Source organism: Varanus komodoensis, unplaced genomic scaffold (genome assembly GCF_004798865.1).
Source record: "Varanus komodoensis strain SLA01 unplaced genomic scaffold, ASM479886v1 scaffold9, whole genome shotgun sequence".
Classification (NCBI taxonomy): Eukaryota; Metazoa; Chordata; class Lepidosauria; order Squamata; family Varanidae; genus Varanus; species Varanus komodoensis.
In genome coordinates this window covers 5,696,776-5,714,148 of record NW_025336598.1, presented here as the reverse complement: position 1 = coordinate 5,714,148, position 17,373 = coordinate 5,696,776, and the positions used below count along the sequence as shown (strand labels likewise).

The window sequence follows — 17,373 nt, the reverse complement described above, 5'->3', positions numbered from 1 at the left end:
CATCCTCCCCTGCCAAGCAGAGCCCACACGGCGCCTTGGTATACACCTGAGTTGCAGGCAATGAAGCAGGCTGGGAGACGACTAGAGCATAGGTGAAGGAAATCTGCTGAATCTGACCAAACACAACTGAGAGCCCATTATTGGGCCTATGCTGTGGCAGTGAGGACAGTGAAGAAGAAATTCTTCTCCGCTTCCATTGCATTCTCACAGCGCCATCCAGCTGAGCTTTTCCAGGTGGTGTGGGGTCTGTTGCATTCTGGACCAAAAAATGACTTCATCACACCATTGGTGGCTTGCTGTGATGACTTTGCCCAGCACTTTAGGGATAAATTTGCTCAGATTTGTCACGAGCTGGACTCCACAGTTGATGTAGTACCTGTACAAAGAGGTGTCCAGAGTGCCATCCGGTCCATCTTTGTTGGATGAGTTTCAATTGTTGCAGCCTGAGTACATGGACAAGATGCTTGGATTTGTCCTGCCTACCAATTGTTTACTCAATCCTTGACCTTCTTGGCTGCTCACTGAAGCTAAGGATGGGATGTATACCTGGGTCCTCCTGAGTTAATGCCTCCCTGAGGGAGGGTCAGGTTCCCGCCCCCTTGAAGGAGGTGGTGATCAGGCCCATTCTGAAGAGGGCGAACCTAGACCCAGAGATGCTCTAAGTTTAGAGCAGTGGCCAACATCCCATTCGTGGGCAAGGTGTTCGAGTGGGTGATGACCGGGCAACTCCAGGCTTTCTTGGATGAAACTGACCATCTGAACTCATTTCAGTCTGGCTTTAGGCCAGGTTATGGGATGGAAACTGCCTTGATTCCCCTGTATGATTACCTGTGCAGGGAGAGGGACAGGGGGATTGCATCTCTGTCGGTTCTCCTGGAGCTCTCAGCAGCTTTCAGTACCATTGACCATGGTACCCTTCTGGATAGACTGGCTGAGTTGGGGGTTGGAGGCACTGCTCTGCTGTGACTCAACTCCTACTTGGCTGCCCAATTCCAGAAGGTGGTGCTGGGGGATTGTGACTCTTCGCCTTGGCAGCTTTGCCATGGAGTTCCGCAGGGTTCCATTTTATCCCCCATGCTCTTTAACTTCTACATGAAACCGCTGGGAGAAGTCATCTGGAGGTTTGGGTTGCAGAGTCATCAGTATACTGATGACACCCAGCACTACCTCTTTTTTACATCTAGTCCAGGTGAGGAAGTGGAGGTCCTGAACTGGTGCCTAGCCAGGGTGAAGGGGTGGATGAGGGCCAATAAATTGAAGCTTAATCCAGACAAGATAGAGGTCCTGCTGGTAGGTTTAGGGATCCTCAGTGGCAAGGAGCGCTTTCCTTCAGCTTTCCTCCTATCTGGATGGGCAGTGCCTGACACTGGTGACCCATGTCCTCGTAACTTCCCAATTAAACTACTGTAACATGCTCTGTGTGGGGCTGCCCTTGAAGATGGTCTGGATACTTCAACTGGTTCAGAATAGAGCCACCAGGTTGTTAACAGGGACCAGCAGGTATGAACATATAACACCGGTACTTTTCCGCCTACACTGGCTGCCAATTCAAGTCTGGGCCCAATTTAAGGTGCTGGTGATGACCTATAAAGCCCTAAACGGCTTAGGGCCTGGTTACCTGAAGGAGCGTCTTCTTCCATATGTGTCTGCCTGCCCCTTAAGATCTTGGGCAGACACCCTTCTACGGGTGCCCTTCCTGAAGGAGATCAGGAGGGTGACTACTTGGAGAAGGGCCTTCTCTGCGGTGGCATCCCAATTGTGGAATTCACTCCCCAGAGAGATTTGCCTGGTGCCGTCACTTTATTCTTTTTGGCACAAGGCCAAACCCTATATATTTTCCCAATGTCTTAAGACCTGACTGTTTTAATTGGTGTTTTACTATTAGTTGAATTTTAGGACACTGTGTTTTAAAATTTTTACATTTTGTATTGCTAAACTGTCCCGAGACTTTGGTAATGGGATGGACTAGAAAAGTTTTAAATAAATAAAATAAAGCAGAGTTAACATTGTCTTTCAGCTATTATCTCAGATAGTCATCCAGAAGGATACCATGACTGATGGTATTGAAAGCAGTGATGAAGGCCAGCAAAAGAACAAGAACAGCACACTCCCACTGTCCAATTTCTTTCATAGATTGTCCACCAAGATAAGCAGAGCAGTCTCTATTACATAACTAGGCCTGAAACTAGAATGAAATAGATCTAGATGATCTGTATCATCCAAAATCCCTGGAGCTACCATACACTCCAGCTTGTCATTCAAGAATGGAATACTAGAGACCAACTAAAAATTATCCAATACATTGGGGATCAGGAATCATCACCCTTTTAAATGACAATAAACCTGTTTTGTCCAGTGCATATTACTTCAAATATACTTATGTTGCACCATTTTTTTGTTATCTGTTTACACAATTTGAAGATACTCTTTTGAATCCCTTTAAAGTCTGTTTAGGTTTTCACCACCTTGCATATTGTTTACTAATAATATAGATATAGAGCTTCACTGCCTGCTTATTTTGATTTTCTTTGTTCTTTAACTAATTATTGATTTCTAAAAGGTATCTTATCCCATGATTCTTAAGTTGTCTTACAAAGTTTTATTGTGAGTGACTTCATCAAAATTTTTTGAAAGTCTTAAGTATGTAATGTCAACCATATCTCCCCATCCAAAAGCTTGGTAATGGCCTTAGCAGTCCAAAAGGTGAGTTAGAAGGAATTTCCCTTTGCAGAAACTAGGCTAATTCTTTCTTAGCAAGATTTGTTCTTCTGTATGCTTAATAATATTGCTTTCTACCAGTCAAAAAGGAAAAGATTTTAGACTAATGGATTTGCAGCTTTCTGGCTTGCCATAATTTGAAAATCTCTTTTCAAATCAGTATTATGTTGGTTTTTAAAATTTCCTCTAATTAGGAAGCTAAGTTCAATTAATTTAAGTTTTAAAACATTCCAGAAAGGGGCAAAGCACTGACATCTAAATATAATTTAATTAAGATTGTATTTAGCTACTTCAGTTACAGAATCATTTAAATTACTATTTTTGTGCTAATGTTTTTATGAAGTGGCATTTCTTGTCATTTTCAGGAATTGTGTGACAGTGTGCTGAAGCAGCTGGAAGTCCAAAAGCAATGTTACTATCCTTTGGTATGTGAAAAGAAAAAACCAGTGCCTTTGAAGCTTTTCACACCCAAAATAATGAAAGTGTGAGTATGGCTAATTCTAGTAGACATATATTTGAAGATCATGTAGCAACCCCTTGCTTTGACTCTGACCTCAATTTGACATTTCAGAAAAGGTCTCATTGACTGATTGATTGATTGGACTAACTTCAACTTGATATCAAACCCCAACTAAGCTTCAGAAATCCAGAAAGCAACTATAACTTTTTTCTCTTGGTTTGAATTGGACAATACTTGCAGATATAAAAGCTCTTAGGAGGAATTAGCATCAGAAAAAATAGAGGCAGGGGACTTTGTACTATGCACATTTTTATTTTTAAATTTTGGGGGAAAGCCAAGAACTTCTTTATCTTGTGGCAGAATTAGATGAAAATTTCCTAGCTCATTGCCACTTCTGAGCAGATTAATACTGTCAAATTTCAGAAAGAAAACAGAGAGCATCTTATGCAAGAGTAGCCTTGGTTCTTTGCAGTGCTACAGAAGGATGTGCTTTTCCTAAATGCCCTCAACAGTACATATGCTTCTTGTGAAAAATTGCTGTGAAAATGAGGCATCCTATAGTGTAGTGTGGCTCCTGCAACATGTGAGTGTGTGTTTTGTTTAAATTAAATGCTCCAGAAAGACCAAGATTAGGTTCTTTTGCTAAATTTGACCCTTTAGAGTTCTGTAGTGGTCCAGATGTCATTTATATCACACACACACACATACATAAAACTTGTTTTCAGTTCATGTAGCAGACTGTGTCACAAAGGGAGTGGGGGTAGTGGTTAAAAATGCCCCCTGAAACTCCTGAATTTGTTCACCACTATGCTAAAGCCTTTGGTTGTGTGGATCACAACAAATTGTGGCAAGTTCTTAAAGAGATGGGAGTGCCAAACCATCTTATTTGTCTCTTGAGAAACCTATATGTGCGTCAAGAAGCAACAGTGAGAACTGGACGCGGAAGCACTGATTGGTTCAAAATTGAGAAAGGAGTTTGGCAAGGCTGTCTACTGTCGCCTGCCTGTTTAACTTATATGCAGAGCACATCATGAGAAAGGCGGGGCTAGATGAATCATCAGTTGGAATTAAGATTGCTGGGAGAAATATCAACAACCTCAGATATGCAGATGATACCACTTTAATGGCACAGAGTGAAGAGGAACTAAAGAGCCTCTTGATGTGGGTGAAGGAGGAACATGCAAAAGTTGGCTTGAAACTCAACATTAAGAAAACTAAGGTCATGGCATCCGGTCCTCTCACTTCCTGGCAAATTGATGGGGAAGAAATGGAAGTAGTGACAGATTTTATTTTCCTGGGCTCACCACAGACGGGGACTGCAGCCAAGAAATTAAAAGACACTTGCTCCTGGGGAGGAAAGCTATGGCAAATCTAGATAGCATACTAAAAATTAGAGACATTACCCTGCCAACAGAAGTGCGTATAGTCAAGGCTATGGTTTTCCCAGTTGCAATGTATGGCTGTGAAAGTTGGACCATAAGGAAGGCTGAGCGCCGAAGGACTGAGGCCTTTGAATTGTGGTGCTGGAGGAGACTCCTGCGAGTCCCTTGGACCGCAAGGCAATCAAACCAGTCAGTCCTAGAGGAGATCCGTCCTGACTGTTCTTTAGAAGGCCAGATCCTGAAGATGAAACTCAAATACTTTGGCCACCTAATGAAAAGGAAGGACTCCCTGGGGAAGAGTCTAATGCTGGGAACAATAGATGGCAAAAGAAGAAGGGGATGGCAGAGAATGAGGTGGCTAGATGGAGTCACTGAAGTAGTTGGTGTGAGCTTAAGTGGACTCCGGGGGATGATGGAGGACAGGAAGGCCTGGAGGAATGTTGTCCATGGGGTTGCGGTGGGTCTGCCATGCAACAACAATATAATTAATGATTCATACATATGTGTACAAGAAACTGCAAGAAAAATGGATTTAAATTTTTTCAGTAGGGTTGGTGAACTGGATTTTCTAGCTAATAATACAAATATAAAGAAACCCCAAGATGAAATATAAGCGGTCATAGGAAAAAGTGTGAAAGAAGAATTGAGTCAAGATTTTTGCATGAGATCCTAGCAGAAGTGTTATGCCAAACCTAAAGATAGAAACAAGCCACTACATCCATTAATAAAACAACAAATATTCCAATGAACTGACTCCTGCTGAAACAAATGGTAGGCATGTGAAATTTTAATGAAAGGAACAAAAGAATCAATTTCACCCATAAAGTACATTGACTAATACTGCCAATAAAATGTGCCTTAGATTGAAGGGTGGGCATATCAATCACTTAGCAACACTTTCTTTTCCTCTTGTAGCATTTAGACAACATTCAAAAGGTTTCTGTTTTGTGTTTATTTCAAACTGTGTAGTTTGTGCAAATGTATAATTGACACTGAAAAATGAGTCTATGACCGAACCTCATTCTGAGTGCAGGTTTGGTTCTTTTGGCTTGATAAAGTCCTGCTTGGATCAAGGACTTTAACAGAAGCTTCCCATTCTTCTTTGTGATTGCTGTGCATCACACATTTGGGGCTATGCACCTGTACAGAGCCTAGTGTTCAGGAAGCTTCTAAAGCTAAATGCTCATGTTTGGGGTGGAAGCCACTCTTCTTCCTGTCCACAGGAAGTAAGGGGAGGGATTTCCACTCATCCTTTCAGTTCATTTTTGACTGCCATCACACCTGAATTGGTAACAGCTTCACTCTTAGGTACTTTTGCGCACTCTGTCTCTCATGTTCTCTAACTTCTTTAGCTCCTTTTATTCCTCCACAGTTCAACCTTCAACCTTTTCATTCTTTTACTCTTAAAAATAGGAAAAGCATATACAAAAGTATTTATTTTGGTATCCACTTATTCTTTCCACCACCCCTCAAACCTACATAAGCTACCCATGACCCTTTCCTCTCTTTTTCTTCCTCTTCTCCTTTCTCTCCACCTTCACCCCATCTGCATGATGGCAGCAGCAGCAGCCTTCTGTAGTTATGCAACAACAAATTGCTATCTTGAGATGCCCACTCTTTTTGCCTCCTCTGCCTAGGTGACTTTGGGGCATATTTTTGAGACCTCTGTGCACAGCTAGTTCTTCAAAAAAAACAAGCATGCAAGCAGCATGCCAATTGACTATAGAACAGACTTTGGAAGAAATTTGGCCTATAGCCTGCAGGTAGCTGATTCATCCAAGAAGGGACCAGACCCATCCCTCTATTTCCAGAACTGACCAAACAGCACAGAAAACATCCATGTGCCAAAAATGATGGCTGCTGCCAACATGACAAAGCTGAAGAAAGTCACCATGTGAGTGAGCCCCTGTCACCCCTCTGTCATTGGTGGTGACACCAACTGTTGAGTTCCCTGATCCAGTCAATCACCCACATAACCCCAAACCAGTGGAGAAACCTGCTGTTGCGTCAGGAAGGAGCCTGGCGATCACCCCACTTCTCTCCCTGGAATACCAGTCTACAACCTTGATGCACAGAGAACCATTGCGAACACCTTGATCACCTCTGAGAGGTTCTTTAGGTGCCATTTTGAGGGTTAGGGTGCCACCTGTTGAGGGCAGCTCAACCCCTGACTGGCCCACAATGCAGGCATCAATATCAGGCTCTGTTGCCAGGGAACACCAGGAAGTGAGCCCACTCTCCTTTCATTTGACTAGAACCAAGCCTTGGACTGGTCCCAGTATCACTAAGACAAGGACATCTACAGCCCTGGCAAGGACTACGACAAGCCTCACCACCATGATGGCACTGATCCCCGCCATCAAGATAACCAATGTAGACAGCTTCAACATGGACACAATTGATGCCAGGACAATTGATGTCAAGACCTCGATGCTGAGTGCCACGAATTCTAGAGCCACCCCTTCCATTGTCACTGGAGAGACAAGACAGTGGCCTGCCACCAGCCATCACCTGTCCAAGACTACCTATGATGGTTCCCGGGACTCAATGTTGGATTGATGCCAGGCCTCACTTGCATGCAAGGACAGCTTTGACCCAAAGGGTACCATTATACAGCAGATACTGACTTTTCAACAGACTGAACTCCAAAAGGGCCTCGCATCCTCATCTACTCATGCCTACCTGGTGACCTTCATCCAGGGGCTTCAGTCTATGTATACCCTCTGGTACAAGGGGCTGAAAAACTTTGCTCCACCCACGTAGCCCTGCATCCTGACATGGAGACTGTCTGTGGTGCTACACCCAGTCACCAAGAAACCATTTGAGCCCCTAACCATGAGGCTGTACACCTTCTGTCCTGGAAGATGGCCTTCCCAATGGCCATCACATCAGCCTGTCACAGCAATGAACTCTGTGCCCTCCAACTGGACCACCCTACCAAACCTTCCATAGAGACAAGGCCATCCTCCACCCGGATCCAGCCTTCTTGCCCAAGGTCATCTCACCAATCCATCTCTACCAAGACATTGTCTTCCCTGCCTTCGTCATGGCCTCTTCCACCCTGGTAGAATTGGCCCTACACTTGGTAGATGTTAGGAGGGCCCTCACCTTCTACAAGAAAACTCAAGAGCCAAGGAAGCTTCAGGTCTCCTTCTGCTTGTCAAGGATGAGCACAGGAGCCCTAGTAGTTGCAAGATTGCTACCCCAATCTATTGCAGCTGCCAGGGCTCTCATGACCTCCACCTGGGAGTCCTGAGGGAAAAGCTATATAAACACTGGCTCTTCCCCTCAGAAACTGCCTTGGCAATAAAAGTTTTCTGAGTTGCTGAAGTGCTCTTGGTTTCTAGACTCTTGGACTTTGCTCCTGGAATTCTGCCTGTGATCCTGCCTTGCTCCAGCCCTCAAGGTTCCTGTTTTCCTCAGCTTGTCTTCTTGGTTTCCTGACTCCTGGCTTGTTTGACCATGTTTGCTTCTTGAACATACTCAGCCTTGCACTTCAACTCCTGGCTGTGACCTTTGGACTGTTTAACTACTTCTGGACTGACCCTTGTGCCCCCATCCTGGTTGCCCAGGTCCTGGAGCTCCTGTCTGCTAGTCAGCCACCCATGCTTCAGATGCTTTCAACAATGACTGAACCATTCTGTTGCTTACCCTGGCTGTTCATTTGCTACAGTGTTGAGAGGAAAGGAGACCCTCACAGAGACTGTCCAAGTGAGTCTCTACCACCTTCTCTCTTGCCGACAAGATGGCAGGACTGCAGCTCATCGTGGGACCCAGGGCCCACTCCAGGAGGACTCTAGCCATGTCCATGGCTGTCTTCTCTGGAATTCCTTTACAAGAGATCTAGAGATCTGCCACATGGACTATGCCCTCAGTGTTCATCTGACACTACAAATTGGGTGCCTGCAAAAGGGCAGACTGCATCTTTGACAGAGCAGTTCTCTCCTCCATCCTGCAGCAACATCAGCACCCAGTATCCTTTCACAGTAAGCTAGCTAGTCACTCATCTGTGTGACGTACAGGGACTATGAAGAAAAAAGGCATGTTGCTTACCTGTTATTATCGTTCTTTGAGTGGTCAACTTACCCTCTGGCCCCACTTTCTATTGTTCTTCCATTCCCACTAACATGTGTCTCTCTAAAGTTCTATGTACACTTGGAACTGGACCAGGATGGGACTTATACATCTTCGGTTTGGTCCAGAGATGCATGTCACAGGACTTGTGGACAGGAAAGGGAGGGGCCTCCACACCAAAAATGAGTGCTTAGCTATAGAAGCTTCCTGTAACCTAGGTTTTGCTTAAGCACATAGCCACAAATGTGTGAATGCACAGATGACCTCTCAAAGAATGACAGTTACAGGTAAGTAACCTGCCTTTTCTGCTCAGGTTTCAGTGTTCGTCCAAATCTGTTGTACAGGCCTAATACAACAGACTCTACGACTTACAAATAGAATGAGACATGGTATATACAAAAAATTGTTTAGAAATTAAAGTTGAATTGAGAGTTCTTTTGTGTGTACATTGCTATGGACTAACTACTTAAATTAATTCCAAATGGAATTCAGTTAGTCAGAAAGACATATTTATAATTCCCTGATATTATATCTGCAGCATGGTTGACTCTTACCCTGGATGATAACTGATGGCTGGTGAAAAATATGGCATAAACCAGCATTTTTCATCTCTAGGTGCTGGTGACAAAAGTATGGGAATTAACCACATTACTTTTGCTCTTTTGAAAAGTTTGAATTGGAAAAATTTCCAGTGCAAGTTAGAGTCATGTATAGGGTCATCTACATAGGAAAACATCAGTTTGCATCAGAAAACATACTGATGCCCTGGAATGCAACTTCTGCCCTCTCTAATGTTTTGGTCCACAACTGTCCATCATCTGTCACCATTGACAATGCTAGCTAGAGCTGATGGAAACATCTGGAGAGCCAGAAAGTTGCCCATCACTGCCTTGGAGATACCTATTTATCATGTTTATTTCATTTGTATTTCATAGACAAAACTTTTGTAAAAAAAAAAAAGTCTTACATGTTTACAAGTGGCACACTGATTTTTACCAAATGGAAACTTTTCTACCCCACATGGCTTTCCTTTCAGTATTGTTGACTATAAAAATTTCATTTTCCCTAGAGTCAACATCAACCAGTTCCTTACAGACTTGCAATTTTCTAGCATTAGTGGCTTAGTCAAGGACAAGAGGGATGTGCTTGCTTCTTTTCCGCTAGGTCTTAAGGTTTTATGGTTTGGTGATGCTGCATATGGGGAGAATGATAAGGACTCCTAGGATTACTTTCCCCCCACCCCAGACTTTCTGTGTTTTGCAAAAGGTTATGCTTGCAGTTACCATGTTTTATGCATGTGCCAGCATAGTTCTTGTTTGGTTTGTTTTCAAGTAAAGGATTGAGCGGTTGCTTACTCTTCCAGGTCAGTCTGGGAAATTAGGACAGTCCTTTCCCTGAAGAAATGATGAAGTGCTAAATGCTAATTGTAACCTAAGGAGCCTCCATCCTAAGATTAAATAATGACTTTGGGAGCCTCAGAGAACTAAAATTTCCAATAATTACATTTTATTGATCTATTTAAAACTTTTCCACCCTGTCCACCAGTGATGTTTGGGGATGGCTTACATTAAACAAAACAAGCACAGCATCCAGCAATTCAAAATAAAAACCCCAGTTAAAACCAACTAGACATTAAAATAGTGGGAAAATAAAAAGGTTTTTGCCTGACGTTGAAAAGCACAAAGCATTGTGCCAAGTCAACCTCTCTAGGAAGCATATTCCTTAGTTGGGGAGCCACTGCTGAGAAGGCCCTCCTCCAGGTAGCCACCCTCCTGATCTCCTTCGAGGAGGACTCCTGGAGTAGGACCTCCATCTCAGCTCACAAGGGTTGGGAGGGCACACAGAGAAGGCACTCCTTCAGGTATCCCAGACCCAAGCCATTTAGGGCTTTATAGGTCATCACCAGCATGTTAAATTGAGCTTGGACTTCAGTTGGCAGCCAATGTAACCTATAGAGGACTGGCATTATATCTGAATGCCTGCCAATCCCCATTAACATCCTGGCAGCAATATTCTGAACCAATTGAAGTATCCATACCGTCTTCAAGGGCAGCCCCACATAGAGCATGTTGCAGTAATCCAATTGGGAAGTTACCAGAGCATGGGTCATCATTGCTAGGCACTGCTTATCCAGGTAAGGGTGCAGTTGGTGTATCAGCCAAAGCTGAAGGAAAGTGCTCCTCGCCACTGCTGCCACCGAAGACTCCAAGGACAGCTCTGGTTTGATGAGCACTGCCAAACTGCACACCCTATCCTTTAGGGGGAGTGCAACCCCATCCAGGACAGGGTTAAAGTCACTTACCCGGGTGGCTGAACCACCCACCAACAGTCTTGTCTGGATTAAGCCTCAGTTTATTGGCCCTCATACAGCCCATGACCCTGCCTGGCTCCGGTCAAGGACAGTCACTGCCTCACCTGGACTAGATGTAAAAGAGAGGTAGAGCTGGGTGTCATCAGTGTACTGATTACTCTGCAGCCCAAGCCTCCAGATGACCTCTCCCAGTGATTTCATATAGATGCTAAAGTGCATAATATTGAATCCTGCAGGACTTCATGGCAGAGCTACCATAGCACAGAGCCATAATCCCCCAGCACCACCTTCTGGAATCAGCCAAACAGGTAGGAGTGGAACCACCGCAAAGCAGTGCCTCCAACTCCCAATTCAGCCTATCCAGAAGGATACCATGGTCGATGGTATCAAAAGCCACTGAGAGGCCAGGGGAACCAACAGGGACACACTCCCCCGTCCCTCTCCCTGCACAGGTCATCATACAGGGCGACCAAGGCAGTTTCAGTTCCATAGTTGGGTCTGAAGCCAGATTGAAATGGGTATAGATAGTCAGTTTTCTCCAAGAGCACCTGGAGTTGTCCCGCCAACCATCCACTAAAGTATCTTATCCAAAAATGGGGATTTCCATTCTTCCTTGTTTTTGAACATGTTGTTTGGGATATTAATAGATCTCAACTGGCCTAGACCATTTGTAGTTTCATTTTCCTATTCATTCCAGTAGGATTAAATTCAGATCCCTTGTAGCTTGGGAAACTAAGCAAATTTTAAAATTGTAAAAGGAATGAAGAAATTACAGTAAAAACTGACCCACATTCGCTAAATGCATACAATTGCTTTGGTCCACAGAAAACCTGTTCGCATAGAGTTAATGCAGACTATGTAAGGAAAAGCATGCCAAACTATTGTGAATTTGCTGCTACTAATAAATACCTTTATAGCAACAGTAGCTTATTCTGATATTTTAAAATTTATTGCTATTGTCTTTTAAATAATATTTTCATAGGTTGAATTTCTTGTTTGCGCAGCTGCTTTATTAACAGAGGAAAAGCTGTATAGATAAAAAGTAACTGAAGTTTTTTAACCCTGTGAAAACTCTTTGCTTGTTTTTTATGTAATATTTAATCTAAACCCTGTAAGGGTTAAGCAATTTTGAATTAACATGCAAAGGGAAGTATAAGTTCTCTTTAACCTGTGTATGTTGGCAAAAGTCCAGATGTAAAATCATCATCATCATCATCATCATCATCCAGCTAAGCCCAATGAAGAAGTGTGTTTATTATGTAATTTCTAATTTCAGTCTGGAATTTGGAAGAAAACAAGAAAGCAGTAAAAAAGAACAGGAAAGAAGACGTCTAATTCATAAACACAAACGTGAACTTAAAGGAGCTGTTCATGAGATCCGCAAAGATAACCAGTTCCTTGCTCAAAGGCAGCTTACAGAAATTATGGAAAGGTAATTTATTATTTTTTTATTTATTTAAAACATTTCTTTGCTGCCCCCATCGCAACAAAGCCTCAGGGCAGCTCACAAAGGATACATAAAAGCATACATAAATAATAATAATAATATAACAATTAAAAAATGCATACCTTATTTACATTCCAGTTGATTTGTATGGAAAATGCTTATCCTTGAAAAGTTGATTGCATCTATGTAACCATTTTGGTGCAGAAATCAAAATCAAAACTTTCATTTTACAGAATATATCTAATGGCCACAGATAACTTGCCTGTCAGATCATTGTTCTATTTACAAAGATTTTCAAAGTTGCAAACCCAATAAGGACATAAGTAAAACCCTATTGGTCTGTATGATATTCTGTAGAGTTATGTTAATTCTCAAGAAATTTTAAAGATTGATCTTACTTTTACAATTAAGGTAGATTTTGGAGGTGATGGTAATATTGGAAAAAATAATACACTAGTAAATGTTTTCAGGAACATTTCTCATGACATTAGGCAGCCTGTTCTCAGGCAAGCTTATATGTTGTGTAGGAAACTATCAAGGCATCAACCCTAGCTGAGAAGAATATACCAATTCAATCTGTATTACTGTGGCTTGAACTAGGTCAGAGAATTTTTCTGTGTCTGTGAAGAACCCTGTGACATTATCAATTTTGCAATATATATATATATATATATATATATATATATATATATAAAAGTGTAGTTCTCATAGACAAGGGGTATGCAGCCTTTTCAGCCATGAGAGCTGCATCAGGTGGGCAGGACCACTTCCATGCACAGTCATAAGTGACTCACATATAATGCCCACCAATCACTATCTCATACCACCACCCATTCTCTCACACAATAAACCATGGGTCCTCAAACTAAGGCCCAGGGGCCGGATCCGGCCCGCCATGCCCATTTGGATCCACTGTGCCCACACCCATGTGCATGCTTGCCTGCCGCCGCCCACCTCGCCCCGTGAGCAGGGAGGCAGCGGTTTGCTCGCTTGGAGAAAACGATCTACAACCGAGCAAGCTGCTGCCTCGTGCGCCTGCCTCACCTCCCCTTGCTGTGTGCACCTGCCCACCCGTGCCTCGCCTTGCCTCGCCCCCCGCCCCCACCTCAATGCACGCGCCCACACGCACCATCCCCTCACTGGTCCGCATGCACCACCAGCACCACCTTTTCGGCCCGCGGCTAGCACTGGCACCTTTCAACTGGCCCCCTGCCATAAACAAACTGATCAAAGAATCCCAAAATAGCAGAATTGGAAGGAGCCAGTAAGGCCATTGGGTCCAACTCCTTGCTCAGTAAATTATCTGAGCACCACTTCTTAGGATGCTTAGTAATGCACTAAGAGTGTATTAAGAATAGAGTTTGTGTGGCAGGACGATAGAATCCTGCCACATACCATGTTTCCCTGAAAATAAGACCAGGTCTTATGCATCAGGGCTTGTTTTCAGGAGATGTCTTATTTTTTCTTACAAAAGCCATAAGATTCTTGCCCTGAGAGTCCTCCACGATTCCTTTCTTGTACTCAATGTAGCTCTTTCTTTTTGCACGCATCTTGTCTGGGGGTCAAAATATTATTCCCCTTGAATCTACCATTAAATCAAATGTTAATTGAAGACTTACGAGACAGGAGTGGCAACACACAAGTGCATTAAGTACATCCGTTATAACACACAACATATTGAATTATGAAACACGTCCGTTCATTATCGAGTGCACACGTTATTCATGCATTGTGTCTGTACTCTGATTGGTCATTCAGCAATAAGTCTTGAGTTCATCTGTTTACATAGGGGTTTACCTCTCATCCAAAGGTGCCAGCTTGAATATTTACAAATACTTAATTATAATTTATATTATCATTTATTTTAAGTATGAATGTCAATAATATTATTTATTTATATTTATATATTAATATTATTATTTTATAATTTAATACATCTGTCGTGTGTTGCAATGGATGTACTAAATGCACCTATCTGGCTTAACTGGGGCTTATTTTCAGGTTAGGTCTTATTTTCGGGAAAATATGGTAGAAACATAGACTTTGTTTTTTATCATTCTTTTTTGGTGGCAGCAAATGTCAGGGGTCCCAGGGCATCTACAGTCCATATACTTTGTACCCCATAAATATGCAGGTAATGGGTGAGAATTTCTTAGATCTTTGAATTTAAACTTCAGTAAAATTGAATTTAAAAAATGTGTGTCACGTTTTCTTCTTCGCAGGCACTGTGTATCACACGTATGGGCTCTGTGCATCACACATATGGGCTAACTAGTTTTTGGTGGAAGCCCCTCCCTTGGGCACACCCTGATGTGAGGGAGGGGCTCTCGCCTGCTCCTCAGTTCTTCTTGCCATCATGGGTGCATTGAGACATTTTCCTCTGCTCCTTGTAGCTATACACTTACCTTCTCTCAGGGAGTCTTCTCTGATCCTCTTCAGCCACTCCCCAGGTGAGCCAATCATCGAAGATTGCCAAGGCTAAGAAACTGGCAAAAAAAATCAAGGGCCTCCAAAATGGCTGACAGGTTAAAGCCAAAAATTGGCAGCAAAAGCTCTAAGACCAAGAGCTATGACAAAACACTTCCTAGTGGTACCCTGCATAACCTGAATGCTGCTCATCGCCAACACCAAAAGGAGCCTAGGAAGCCACGGCACTGACACAGGCTGCTCTGACTACATTGTTCTCAGAGGGTGAGATACAAGCCTTCCCCACCTATGCAACAGACACCTCTTGTTGCCTCAGGACCAAGGCTCACCTCACCTCCTTCCCTATCCCAAGTGAAGTCTATTCCATCAGCAGTGCAGATTATGCTCCAGCTCACCCATCTCCAATTGGGACTTCAGACCTAACTGGTGAGAGACTACAGCAGGGACTTCTGCCTGGAATGCTGGGTCTCCTACAACTCCAGATACTCATAGTGGTTTTACTGGAGCCCAGCTCAGTCCAACAGAGTCCCAGCGCATGTCAAAGCTCCTTGGCCCAAACTGGAATCATCCACATCTAGGCTCACTGTCTCTGCAAATTCAACCACTGTGGTCTTCCTTACCAGTCCTGAGCCCATTGATCTCCAGGCCTCAATCCCAAGCATCAGACCCATAGTCCATTTCACCAGCCCAACCTTCTAAGCCATCACTCAGTGACCCCTCAGGATGCATGCTTACCATCATAAGACCTGGGCCTATTTTCTGACCAGCTTCAAATAATGCACAGCCTGGAACTAAACCTGCTGCAGGAATCTTGGAGGGCCAAGGAGGTGTTTGAGGCTGCCTACATGGAGACCATGGGCGTATCTTTCCTGGAATCATTGTTGGACTCAGTATGGCAGGAATGGAAATCTCCTGCCCTCTCAGCCCCAATAAATAAAAGTCTTCCAAGTATGTACCAGCTACAAGAACAGGACATGCCATTCCTGTTCTTACACCCCCTCCCAACTTCTTCATTGTGGAGTCAGCCCAAGGGAGGTCCAGAAGGGAGCATTTTATGCTGGGTCTTAAAGAGGATCCCTGCTCCAAAAAGCAGCCATTGAGTTTATAAGCCCCAATGACCTCCAAAGACCTCCAACTGGTATTGGAGATGGCACTGAAATGGACCACCCGATGCTCATCCTGCACAAAGTGGAAAGCCTTCTTTTGTTCCCCCTTTTTATTTTTTATTTTTACAGAACATAAATACATACAGTTGAGATACAATACATATCAATAATATTAGCATCTACAACACAAAGAAGAAAGGCAGGTTGCTTACCTATAACTGTTGTTCTTCAGATGATCATCTGTGCATTCACACAAACCTGCCTGCCATCCCCTATTGGTATTGCCCTATAACTGCCAGGTGCCCCCTCAGAAAAACAACAACAACAACAACAAATCAAACAGGCCCCTGGGGGCCCAGCTCCTCTGAACAGAAGGTGGTCCAGAATGAGTATGGCGGTCTCATTGCTTCAGAACTGAGGACCAGGCAAGAGCCCCTCCCTCATACCAGGGCATGGCCAAGAGAGGGGTTTCCACCAGATACTAATTAATTAGCTTTAAAATCTTCCCAAATAGGCTCCACGCATGCACATAGAGCCCATATGTGGGAATGCACAAATGAGCACTCAAACCTGCCTTTACTGAGCATAGTTTTACAATATATTTGTAATTTTATTTTAATTTTTAGGGATTCTGTAAGAAAAAGAAAAGTGAAAGAACTCTTCAGGAGCCTTGCTCAGCAGGAAGGAGATTGGAAGGCAATGAAGAAAAAGAAGTTTTAAGTATTTGTTAATATAGTATATGGAAGAAAATCAAGTTTAGATTTTTAATGTAGCTTGTAATATTTTGAATGAATCTTGTATGTGTGTAGTACCGATGGAAAAACAAATGCAAACTGGACAAATCAAAGAATAATCATTTTAAATAAAATCTGCTTGTATTTCGAACATTTTTGGAAAGTAAGCAGCACTGATACTAAGTATTGTTTCCATTTTTTCATAAAGTTTGAAACATTACTTTCTGTCACTGGGTCTGGAGGAAGGGGACTGTCAAACCCTCCATGCTCCAGTACTTCCATCAGCAGGATCACTCTTAAAAGGCAGTTGAAAGACTTTTCTTTCATGTTTTTTGGTTATACACACCAAATTTCAGTTAAACCTCAACAAAAAGAGGAGTCACCACTCCAAAACAATCATATGACGGGCTGTATACATCATGGCACGGATCTTCTCCCTGCACAAAAACCACTGTCTCTAGTAACTCTTGGGAAAATAGCTGGTAGAAAACCCAGGGTTGCTGCTTGCTTCCCTTTCTGGCAGCTTGTAGCAAATAAGTAACTTGGTTCAATCTCCACATCTTCCTGACTCTCTGAAATAACAATAGCAAGTGATTTCTTCAACCCTACCCAAGGTTTGTCAGTGAAAGGAACTGACATAGACTTTTCTCCACTCAGGGAGTCAGACTTAAGCTGCTGGTAATTGGACTCTGTGCCCCAGCCACAAATAGAGCA

At 43.2% G+C, this 17,373-nt stretch overlaps 1 protein-coding gene across 1 annotated transcript in view; it reads left to right on the top strand.

Annotated features, from left to right (window-relative positions):
* Positions 1–16,842, top strand: part of NOP14 (NOP14 nucleolar protein) — a 76,370-nt gene extending 59,528 nt beyond the window's left edge. Inside the window, exons 16-18 of the mRNA XM_044417930.1 lie at positions 3,084–3,202; positions 12,222–12,377; positions 16,552–16,842. Of these exons, the coding sequence (XP_044273865.1) occupies positions 3,084–3,202; positions 12,222–12,377; positions 16,552–16,645 (369 nt within the window). The 3' untranslated portion in view covers positions 16,646–16,842. The remainder of the gene's footprint in view (positions 1–3,083; positions 3,203–12,221; positions 12,378–16,551) is intronic.
* The last annotated feature ends 531 nt before the right edge of the window (positions 16,843–17,373 follow it).